The 12,530-nt window shown below is 38.3% G+C and overlaps 1 protein-coding gene across 21 annotated transcripts in view; it reads left to right on the forward strand.

The window, feature by feature from the left end:
- Positions 1 to 6,630, forward strand: part of PTPRK (protein tyrosine phosphatase receptor type K) — a 533,907-nt gene extending 527,277 nt beyond the window's left edge. For all 21 annotated transcript variants that reach the window (XM_077353420.1, XM_077353429.1, XM_077353439.1 and 18 more), the window contains 2 exons: positions 2,919 to 3,054; positions 5,059 to 6,630. In XM_077353420.1, the coding sequence (XP_077209535.1) occupies positions 2,919 to 3,054; positions 5,059 to 5,112 (190 nt within the window). In that variant the 3' untranslated portion in view covers positions 5,113 to 6,630. The remainder of the gene's footprint in view (positions 1 to 2,918; positions 3,055 to 5,058) is intronic.
- Positions 6,631 to 12,530: the final 5,900 nt, after the last annotated feature.

Here is a 12,530-nt window from a genome sequence, read left to right on the forward strand (position 1 = left end):
CAAGAATTTTGGTGAACAGAATGCTCACAAAGCAGCCTATCAAAATAAATAAAGGTACCAGGCAAGGATGCCCACTATCTCCATTACTATTTATTGGCAACCAAGATTCGAAACACAAAAGGAATTACTGGAATCAGGATCGAAGGTGAAGAATTTAAACTGAAATGCTATGCGGATGATGTACTTTGGTGAATCTGACAATAACGATTCCATTGCTCTTAGACATATTGAGAGACTTTATTCAGGATATAAAATAAATGGAGCAAAAACTAAAATTATATTACAAGGAGTTACAGACCTGGAGATACAAACCATTAAAGATAATACTGGTTGCGAAGTCAATCCTAAATGGGCAAAATATCTTGGCATCTATATAGATAAAGATTTTCAAGAACATTTCACTGGTAATTATGAAAAACTTTGGAATACCATTCTATCTGATATCAAGAAGTGGGACAATTTGAAATTATCCTGGCCTGCAAGAATAGCCACAGTCAAGATGAACATATTGCCAAAATTTAATTTTCTGTTTCAAATGTTACCAGTAGAAATTGAGGAGAGAATATTTAAGAAATGGCAATCTGCAATTAACAAGTTTATTTGGAATGGAAAAAGGCCAAGAATTGCTTTCAAAATATTGCAAGATGAAAAAAAAAGAGGAGTGCCAAATCTAAAGTTGTACTACCAGGCAGCAGCACTTACATACATAGTAGATTGGATATGGGAACCGCAATCAAGAGAAATGATTTTTGAAAAAGTGATAACAAGCAATAGTCTTCATGAAAGATTGTGGCCATCAGGGAAACAGAAACAAGAGACAATACAAAACTCATGGATTACTGGACTATTGAAAGTGTGGACAAAGTATGGAAGAAGACTATCTCCAGCACCGTCAATTCTAAAGTCCCCGTCAATTCTAAAGTCCCCAATTGAGGCATACTTCAGCAAAGTCCAACAAAAAAGACTGACGTCTCCGATATAAAGACTTATTATTTAATATATGGGTGTCTTCAAAGAAAGACAAGTGTTAGAAAAAGGAGTACAGATTCAACGGTTAGAGTATAATCAACTTTTATCCAGGTTTAAAGCTAAGTTTCAGCAACCTGTAAATTTGGGGGCTTCAATACCAGAGTTTGAAAACCTTTTGATTCAAGAAAAACCACACTTATAATGGCAAATATATGAATTGTTATTGAAATATGAGACTGAGATGGAGCAGATTCATGCAATAGAACAATGGGAATATGTATGGTCTAGAATTCCTAAGCTCCCCAACAGTCAAATACTTAAAGAAAACTGGTATAAAATATTTTATAGGTGGTATGTAACACCAAAAGTAATTGCTGAATTTGCAAAGAATTGTAATAAAAATGCTGGAAATGTGAAGATAAAGTGGGTTCAAAATACTCATTGAAGCAGTCTATTGCTCCTGGCTATGATAAACGTAGTTATGGTCATTGTGGAAAAGGAAATAGCTGGAAAGCATTAAGGAAAGGAACTGAAAGGCCACTCTAGGAAGGCACAGAAGCAAGGGGTACAGTTACTTCCCTCCAAGTGATTCTGCCTTTTCCAGGAACTATGGTGGTTGTACAGTCTGAGTCTTTCAGGTAGTCTTTTCTTACACAAGTCAGCTATGAAGATTTTGTTAGAGGTATGCAAACATACACCCTTAGGTATAATCTGAACAGTCAGTTTATTGGCAAATAGGGATGTGCCAATGGATTCTGAACCAAAAAAGAATTCAGGAGGGTTGTAATGCTTTAATAGTTATTATTATGGCTGCTGAAACTCATGCCCAGCTCTATGAAGAAGAAGAAGGAGAAGAGAAGAAGAAGAAGAGTTGGTACTTATATGCCGCTTTTCTCTACCCGAAGGAGTCTCAAAGCGGCTTACATTCGCTCATGATTCTACCCTCATGCTTTTTTTCTGAAGCAAAAAAAATTACTTTTACCAAATCATTCATAAACCTTTTAACCAACAATTCCAAATGATATTTTTATTTATTTATTTATTTAATTTATAGCCCACCACATTGGAACAGGACTTTTTGTACCATATCGGCCCATTATGCACGTCGGCCATAACGGCGATTTCGGGTCACATGGAAAATGCGGAGGGGGAAGTAGCGAAGCAAACTGCTTATGCACGGGACGGGACGCAACGGCGGCAAAACCCAGAGTAATCGATTATGCACGCAGTGAACCCACCGCCGCTTCTGGTTGCGCCCTGGTCACCCGGAAGCTGCGCTTTCTTCCGTGTTTCGCTAACGCGGCTTTTTCAGGGGCATGCACTGAATCTGTGGGTGGTTGCAGCCGGCTCCCTGCGTTATTGGTGATTTTAGTCGCCGCCATTCCACCCTGAATGTGCGCTACCCCCCCCCCTCCGTGCATAATGGGCCATTCATCTGCAACCTTGGAGTTCATTAATATATGTTTAAATTACAAATACCGTTAATATCTTGAATCTTAACTAGAATTTCTGCAGGTGCCTTTTGCCAGTTCTCTCCTTTACTGGGAGACTCCTGATTCTCCCCCAAGCTATTCCTGGTGTTTCTTACTCTCTGAAGAGCAGTATTTTGTGGGTATTTCAGATGACCATAGGGCATTCAGCAAACATTGCCCCGTTCGTGTGTGCATGAAAATTCTAGAGGGGATGTAAGCCCATAGGTTTCATGTTTTATCTGTATGTGTTTCACGTTTTATTAGTTGAACTTTTTTCTGAGGTCTGTCATATGTTTTATGCTTTATAACGGGGGTGACAAAACTGTAGCTCTCCAGATCTCCATGATGCTGGCAGGGGTTCATGGGAATTGTAGTCCAAGGACATCTGGAGAGCTACAGTTTGGCCATCCCTGCTCTATTACATGTTGTACATGGAAAAAATCAGTTTTTACAATTTATTGTTCTGTTTATGTTTAGGAACGGTGGTGGACGAAGTGGAATGTTCTGTGCCATAGGCATTGTAGTGGAAATGCTTAAAAGACAGAATGTTGTTGATGTTTTCCATGCAGTAAAAACATTACGGAACAGTAAGCCAAACATGGTAGAAACACCTGTAAGTTCATGGATTCAAAGTAGTGTTATAAGTTGGCAACTAATGAAATTTTTAAAATCTATGAAAAAATTAACTGATGTGGAAGCATTCTTCCATAATAAATCAACATCAACATAAAAACATTTCAATAAAATAATTATTGAACTGCAAATCTCAGTAACCCTGTACGTTTTCACACCCAGGAAATTCCTGAAAAAATGCAAGATCTTTCTTTTTTATATAAAACATGCATGGCTTTGGTTAGCCTCTGCAAGTTTCAAAATACTCATTGAAGCAGACTGTTACTCCTGGCTATGATAACATAGTTATGGTCATTGTGGAAAAGGAAATAGCTGGAAAGCATTAAGGAAAGGAACTGAAAGGCCACTCTAGGAAGGCACAGAAGCAAGGGGTACAGTTACTTCCTTCCAAGTGATTCTGCCTTTTCCAGGAACTATGGTGGTTGTACAGTCTGAGTCTTTCAGGTAGTCTTTTCTTACACATGTCAGCTATGAAGATTTTGTTAGAGGTATGCAAACATACACCCTTAGGTATAATCTGAACAGTCAGTTTATTGGCAAATAGGGATGTGCCAATGGATTCTGAACCAAAAGAGAATTCAGGAGGGTTGTAATGCTTTAATAGTTATTATTATGGCTGCTGAAACTCATGCCCAGCTCTATGAAGAAGAAGAAGGAGAAGAGAAGAAGAGGAAGAAGAGTTGGTACTTATATGCCGCTTTTCTCTACCCGAAGGAGTCTCAAAGCGGCTTACATTCGCCTTCCCTGTCTTCTCCCCACAACAGACACCCTGTGAGGTGGATGAGGCTGAGAGAGCCCTAATATCACTGCTCGGTCAGAACAGCTTTAACAGTGCCGTGGCAAGCCCAAGGTCACCCATATGGCTACATGTGGGGGAGTGCAGAATCGAACCTGGCTTGCCAGATTAGAATTCTGCACTCTTAACCACTGCACCAAACTGGCTCTGTGTTCCCTATAGGCTCTTTGGAAGCTCTGAACATACATGTTGTTATTAGCAATAATCCTTTTACCTAAAAATCTTGAGAGGCTAGGGATTTCCAATATTAAGTGTTGATGTAGTGGGGGTGGGGTATATAGTTATCCCACTGCAGTTTTAGTCTGCAGTTGCTAAATGAATGGAGTTGGGAGTTTCCAGTGTCATGTATTGTGTGGGTGTCCTGATTTGATCTCATGCACAGCAGCTGTTCAGCTGAGTAAGGAAGCAAGCCAAGAAAACCAGCATAGCATTGTCACCTGCCCTACATTCACCAAGACGATCAGATAACCAGACTGAATGGAACAGTAAAACCTTTCAGAATATTTCCACCACTTCCTGCTAGCAGTTCATAGTTTCTAGGCTATGATTATCAGGGAGAAGGGATTTTATCCTTTATTTCAGAACGAAGAGGATTAAAGAGAGACAGCATCTTATCACTCATCTTAGAAAGGATCTGATTATGTTTGCCTCTCAAGCTACAGGCCTTAGTGGAAAACCTGTTTTTTAGAATCATGTCTTTGCACAATCAAGCTGCAACGCTATACATCTCTGCTTACTAGCTCATTGAAATTCAAATTTCTATCTCTTTGACAATAAGTTTTTTTTCACAGTTGCCAAAACTGGCTGCACGATTCATTCAGATTAGCAAGTTGCTGTAGTATTAAGATGTCAGTGCTAAGTGCTAAATACTGTTTGACTGTGTAAAATATATGTTCTTTTTCCAGAAGATAAATTCTCCACTAATAATGAAAGCTGTGTTTTGTAACTGGTGGGACAGAACAACAAATCATAGGGAAGCCAATATACTTATTATCTCCATGGCTAGCTGTCTTACTGTATGATTAGATCTCAAGCCATAGCCGGCAGTAAAATCCTAAGAATTACCAAAAATTGCACATAGCTAAAATAGGACAGCAGAGAAATAAATTATAATGCAATTTTAACAGTGACCCATTTTTTAAAGGGAAAATATAAACTGTAATGACTTTCTAATTTTTCCCCTCTTAGGAGCAATATCGATTCTGCTATGATGTCGCTTTGGAATACCTTGAATCGTCATAGGGTGAAAGAAGAGATGCAATTATGTGAACCAAATAATATGAAACTCAATGAACTGTATTTTGGCATCAGCTGTTGCACCTGTGAAGAAAGATTTTAGTGAAGGGAAGACTTAATTTTTCAATGCAGAAGTATTTTTCTTAATAAATGGTGTACCTTAATAATGAAAAAAGGACTATTTGTTTCCATGCCTGTACGCAGTATGAAGATTCAGTGCCACATAAATAAAGAGGAGCTGAGGCAAATCACAACTGTTGCTCTAGGTAGGACTTTTCCGTGTTTGTATATTCAATTACACTAGAGTTGCCATCTGTTGCATGTATCTATTTCTACACATTTTATTTTTCCTTCTTTTTAATTTGATAAAACTGTGCAGATTGATAATCTCTGTAAGTTCCATGTATTGCAAGAAATATATATATATATATATTATATATATGTAGAGAGAGAAAAATGTATTATAGATAACTGGCTTATTTTGTTTTTAATGTGCAATGATGGCCTGATCACAAAATTCTTTATAAAGAAATCTAAACATAAGCCAAAGACTCAAGTGTAAATATGTCTATATGAAAAAGAAAGCACACTGTATTTATTTACTGACATTCCTTCTATGATGGCTGAACAAAAAACATTTTTCCCTCTTGGAAAGCGTTTTCTTTTTTGCTTTTCTTTTTTGTTGTTGGCCCAAATCAAGTGTAAACAATTTTTGTAGATTATTTTTGGTATGTTTTTTGTGTAAGTAGAAAGAGCCTTTTTATGGGTAGACCAAGAAACATTGGTATAGTGATCTTTTTGTGTATGTGTACATGTTTGTGAATGAAATTCATGTCAACAGTTTGGTTACCGAAGGTCTTTACAGGACCAAAATCGAAACATCTTTCTCAAAATGTATAGTTTTTAATATAGATCAAATGGAAATTGCCTTGCTTATGGCCTTGCTTTTGACTTGCACAACGTGGGAAGTAATTTCATTATAACTTTTAAGGGAACAAATAGTTCAATGATGAATGCTTTGAAGCACAGGACAAAAAAACCAAGAGATAATTGGTTAGAAAAATGGACAGTCTGAAGCTGCAGTCTTAGCATTGTTGGCATACAATCTTCTCCCATGCCCATGTTTGGAGACATTTTGAAAGATTTTACTCCAGTTGATCACATTTCAACAGACAAGTCCCTTTGCTATTTGAAGACTGTTCAGCTGCTGCAAAAACTTCCTGAAATTTCCAGCTGCATATGAACTTCCTTCCCACTCACAAAATAGTAGTTTAGGGTTGAAGTGACAGGAGCCTTGTCCTCTAATAAAGCAACAAGTGAATGGATAAATGCCAGAGTTAAGCTGTAGGTGTACAAAATATCCATGTTTTTACACTCTTTGTATTCATATGCCTGGACCTATTTTGCTAATGAAAATCATTCATTCCTTTATCCTGTTGATTATTATGATCAAGAGTAAATGACAAGGTGCTTATAAATACTCATGTAAAGTAAGAGTGAAGTAAAGATTTTTTTTATATAAAAGGTAGATGTCCTGTTGTTTTCTGTTTGAATCGTTCATGGCTACATGGCGAGTGTGTGACTGAGGGAGAAGCTTTCATCGGTTTCCTTCCAGTTAGTGAGTGTAGGTCCACTTGAGGGTCCAGTATTCTTAAGAATGCCAGACACTAAATTTGCCAAAGCTTGATTGTGGATTTAGGTGAAGTTATGGTTCAGGAAAGGAACATTAATTAATTTTATCAAATATATCCAAAAACATCATCCGGGTAGAAGAAGAAGAAGAGTTGGTTCTTATATGCCGCTTTTCCCTACCCAAAGGAGGCTCAAAGCGGCTTACAGTCGCCTTCCCATTCCTCTCCCCACAACAGACACCCTGTGCGGTGGGTGAGGCTGAGAGAGCCCTGATATCACTGCCCGGTCAGAACAATTTTATCAGTGCCGTGGCGAGCCCAAGGTCACCCAGCTGGATGCATGTGGGGGAGCGCAGAATCGAACCCGGCTCGCCAGATTAGAAGTCCGCACTCCTAACCACTACACCAAACTGGCTCTCTGGGTACAATGCTATATATAAGAATTATTCAGTAGAGTTGAACTTCTTTTATTTGCATTAATTCCATCCATCTGTGATTGTGACACTCTATCATTTTGATGGTAAGAAAGATTTAAATACTTGTGTCACCACAGTTGCATTTGCTGCTGCCTGCCCATCTCTGGACAGTGAGTCATTTCTTTCAAACATACTTATCTTGGAAGCTGGGGGGGGGGGGGTGGATGGAATCAATGTTCTTTATAGTTCTATGTTTGCCCAAGTAAGAGCAATATTCATTAGTTCCATCATTATCCAAAATATTGGACAAATATGAAACCCAGTAATTTAAACCCTGCTGTTCCACATTTATAAGCCAAACAGAATTGGACAAGCCAACAATATTGTGAATACTATTAGCAAACAAAAGCAAAACATCTCAACAATATGCACTTTACTCAGGTATAACTTTTACTGCATTTTGAATTGATCTGGTTTCAAAAATAGAAATTCATCCTTGTGATATAATATGCATAATATGCTCAATGTTCCTTCTGGAAAGTTAATATTTACTTTTGTCAAATTTCTTTTGCCATTGTTAAAAAACCCCTTAGAGAACAAGAACATCAAATACATTTTATCTGTATTCCAATCAATCATGCTTAATGATCTCAGAAACTTACCATCTGGTAGTTACTGTCAAAAATATAAGGGAAAAAATAACTTCAGTGTGCGGAGAAATGCATTTTAATTGGAGGTTTGGACTGTACCAAACCTTTGCCTTGAGAGACAGTGTAATGTAGTGGCTAAGAGTGTTGGACTAGGGTTTGGAAGCTCCAGTTTTTAATTGTGCTCATGCTGTGGAAGCGTGCAGGGTGACTTCAGGCCAGACACACTCTCTCAGCCTAACCTACCTTATAGGATAGTTGTGAGGGTAAAATAGAGGAAAGGAAAATAATATAAACAAATGAGTCCCCACTGGAAAGAAAGTTGGAGTATAAATTAATTTTTAAGATGTTTTTATTTAATATTTTAAATAAATTTAATAACAACAACAACGATATTTTTTCTCCCTTATAACTCAGAAAAGACAGGGGGGTCAAGTTTTGCCTAGCCCAGTGCTTTGGAAATGCTAATGGATCTCTGACTGGAGGCAATGGGATGGTCAAGTCACACTCTTGGTAAAACAATAAAATCAGAGTCCAGTAGCACCTTTAAGACCAACAAAGATTTATTCAGTGCGTGAGCTTTCAAATGTAAGCACTCTTCCTCAGACTATGAACTCCATCCACCCACCTGTCTGCCTTCTGCCTGCTCCTTCAAGGAAGCCAAGGCCACGTGAACATTTGCTTCCTTGAAGGAGAGGGCGGAAGGCAGACAGGTGGATGGATGGAGTTCATAGTCTGAGGAAGAGTGCACTCGAAAGCGCACACCCTGAATAAATCTTTGTTGGTCTTAAAGGTGGTCCTGGACTCTGATTTTATTGTACTACTTCAGACCAACACGGCTCCTCATTTGAATCTATCCTAGGTAAAAGACAATGACACATAGCAGGAAAGAGAAATGTTGGCGATTTGCAATGCTAGAAATTATCTTCCAGGAAGCTTCTTTGATCTCTAGAGAAAGAGTAGGAAACCGAAATAATATAACCCCTTGGCATGGAGCGGGAAGCTGTCTTAGGCTGATTCCACCTAATGAAAAGGATCTATTGTATACCTAGGCTCCTACAGGCAGTCTCCATTGCCAAGTGGAGTCTGGCTGCCTGGAATAGGGAGACTAAGGTACAAAGATGCTTTTAGAACACACTGTCTTCTAAATTAAAGAGCCTGACTTAGAATGAGATCAGCCAGGGTATGTACAGAGTGAAATATGGGAGAGTTGCACTATTACAACTTTCGGTCTATTTCTGTGCTGAAAATATGCTTGTGGCAGATCAGTCATTCTCTAACCAGCCTTTTCTATTCTACTTTTCAATTTCTGTTGCCTTGCAGAGGGTTATAGTTGCCCCTTAATAAGGACGCTGACACTTCAACATTTTTGGCATGGAAATGGCCACAACCAATTTTATTATCTGAGAGTGGTTTAGTTTGGAAGCAGATATGCCTTCTTGTGGTCATCAGACCTCAAGGCAGCCCCACTTTAGCAGGCCTCCTCCAATGGGTATGCTGGCTCGCATGCCTGCTCTTTCCTGTATAATCTGGCCTGCTGCATGTGGGAGGTGGCACCAAGATGCAAACCCACGGGTGTTTTTGCCCCTGCTGGGTTTGCCTGCCACCTCGAAATGTGAGCCCCCAAACAGGCTCTGCATCCACACAGTCCCTTAAGCCCCCCCCCCAACCTACTAGGGTGCCAGCACGCAATTGTCTTGGTGACCCTAGACAATTCTGCTTCCAGCTACCATTTGCCACAGAGCTCAGGGAAATCCTTCCTTGCGCTCCCGCCACCGGACAGAGAGGCATGGTTCCATTCTCTCTTTAATTTAATGGCTTGACACAACTATACGCAACCTTGGATAGAGTCAATCTTGCCTACTGCATACATCCACAAGCCTCTGCCCAGCAGGGAAACAAAATTGCTCCACTACCCACCATAAGTACTGCACAGATTTCAAGGTATTTGACTTCTGTTCAAGGTCACAAATAGAAAGGCAAACAGATCAGATGTTCTACTTAAAGGTGATTGCAGCCATCGGTCAAAGTATGTTTGATTATTTGCATATTCACTGATTTGCAGCATCTTTGCTTCTGAGAAAGTCGAGGTACAAAGGAAGACAAGTCTATTGTGGGATAGACTCCTTTCTTCCATTCTCCAATTAAATTAAATTTAAAAAAATTGACTCTAGAACTAATGACTTAACATTATTATTGGTTACTAATATATAAAAGTTCACTACTTTTGTTAAATGCCCCAACCTTGTATAGATATTGTGTGATTATGGGAAGACTGTTAGTGGATATGTCTAAAGTATTTAGGAACAGGATAACGGTTTACTGACTGTATCCCAAATCTCTTTGGAATAGTTTCTTTTTGTTCCTAATGAAGGGAAAGCTAATTAAAGGCAAGGTCATCATGAGAATCATTATAGCATATTAAATATATGATTGGAATATCCTGTACATTCAGCTGGTTTAAATAACTCATTTTGCACAAAGACTAAAAGGTGTCCAGCATAGTGGAGTAGAAAAGGAACCAAGAGAAGAGCACTGGAACTGCAAGCCACAAAATAACTTTATGCTCTAAAAAACTGGTGGGGGGGGGGAGTGGCCATATTGCGTCTCACAAATTTAGGAACAAGCATTGGTTGTCCAATGTTCATAGAGTGGAGTGCCAAAGAGTTCAATTCATCCCCTCAGCATTTGGTAGGAAACACCAGCACATTCCCAGATTTATTATATTAGGGAGAACATTCAGATAATAGTATTGGCTAATGTCATGTCCTCATTTAACCCAAACAAACAAAAGGGTTTTCAGTAAAACTTGGGAAGCTCAAGTGGTATTCAAAAATCTATCCAGTTCATATTACAGAAGGTATTTCTAAAAAGAATAATAGTTACCAAAAAACAAAACCTTTGATGTAGATTCAATGATGGATAAAGACTAACACAGCCTTTCAGCTCTCCTTAGTGAATGGAAATTCTAACTAGCAAGAAAGGGACCATCTGAGAGAATTGCTTGTTACTGACTCACATAGAGGTCCATGCTTGACTGAACTGACAAATAACACAAGCACCTTTTGCAACTTTTTTGCTTTCTTTTTCCAAGACTGCCATGTAATCCAAAAGTAAATGTGAGAGTTTTTTATACACTAGTCTTATCATAGACTGTGTGATAAAAAATAAAATTTTCTACTGCAATTATGGGGGAAACTGTAGTAAATTAACCTGATGAAGAAAAAAGTCCTCCCCCCCCTCCTGTTGAACAGTCAGGGCATGATCCATGACACCCATTTATTCCTTGAAGATTTTATGTAGACTCGTTTGCAAAACCCATGTGTTAAACTACATTAAAATGTACTTTTTCAATGCTGGTTTATGCATGAAGTGATAAGTAAGTTGTCTCTGAGTGTCAGATTAAAGTGATTTGGTAGCAATAACGTGTTTATACTGGGAAAAGAAGAAACTAGAGTCCTTTTATGCAAGTCATCTATGGGACAGTCAACAGGACCACAGGAAGGACACTGAGAGCTCAGAATGGTCATTGCTTAGAAAAGGATTCATGCAGGGGTGTTGTGACAGACCGTAAATGATTAATGCTTTAATTAAGTCTGAGAATCTTGAGTGACAGGGGATTCAACTTGATTTCTACAGTTGATAGTGGCAGTTAAAAATGATAGCTGAGAGTGGTATCAAAACAGTGAAGAAGAATTAAGTTTATAAGCATGTGATTATTAAAAATTCCCCTAAGATATTTAGCAATATAATGCCCAAGAATACCATCTTACTTCCAGTGTCCAATGAGTGTCCTATAGGAGCCAGCCTTTAAAATCATATGTAAATTGTAACCCCAAATCAGTAATTTATGGAATTTCCTGCCCTTAGATATCACAGGGGAATTTTTAACAATCACGTGCTTATAAACTTTATAGGTGCTCATCTGGACCAGGGCCTGCTTTAGAAACATAAGAGGCCTCAAAGGATTTTATCTGGCCTTCTGGTCCATAGAATCAATTAGTAAGTTAGCTTATAAACTTTTTGAAACAGTTTTCCCTAATTGATTTATATTATATTATGCTATTATAACACAGTTTTTCTTCTTCTTTCAGAGTTACTTAGTGTCTTACATATTTAACACATTAAATCACTGTATGTAAAGGAGCCAACTGTATATTTAACATAGCCATTCTTATATTTTATGTAAGCTGCTTTATTCATTTATGCCTGACCACTGATAAAGGCAGGGAGGCCAAAACGCATCTGGTTAGTGGTGGCATTAGCATGAATGTATATTTGGATTTTAATGCTATATTTCAAGCCTTGGGTTTTTAATAAATATTTAATTTTATAATATATTTTACCCCACAGAGGCTTTCCCTAATTTGACCTTTTTTAGGGGTTAGGTTCTTGACCTGGGTCAGGATATTTTCTTCTTTTTGTGGTGGTATACAGAGAGATGCATTCATTACCAAACATATAAGATACTTGTTACAGTATTTGCCTTTCCCTTCCTTCTCAAAAATCAGGATCAAATGCTTTCAGAATACTTTTGGGACTTCTTTTGTTTCAGTTTGCTTCAAACAAATAAACTGTAAAACATTATTTGCTGGTACTTACAAATTTATATAAAAATGAGAATAGTTTAATATCGCTGCTTAGGGGAAAGAGTGCTTTAGGATGCTTTGGGCTAATCCTGTGTTGAGCAGGGGGTTGGACTAGATGGCCTGTATGGCCCCTTCCAACTC

Source organism: Paroedura picta, chromosome 1, assembly GCF_049243985.1.
Source record: "Paroedura picta isolate Pp20150507F chromosome 1, Ppicta_v3.0, whole genome shotgun sequence".
NCBI lineage: Eukaryota > Metazoa > Chordata > Lepidosauria > Squamata > Gekkonidae > Paroedura > Paroedura picta.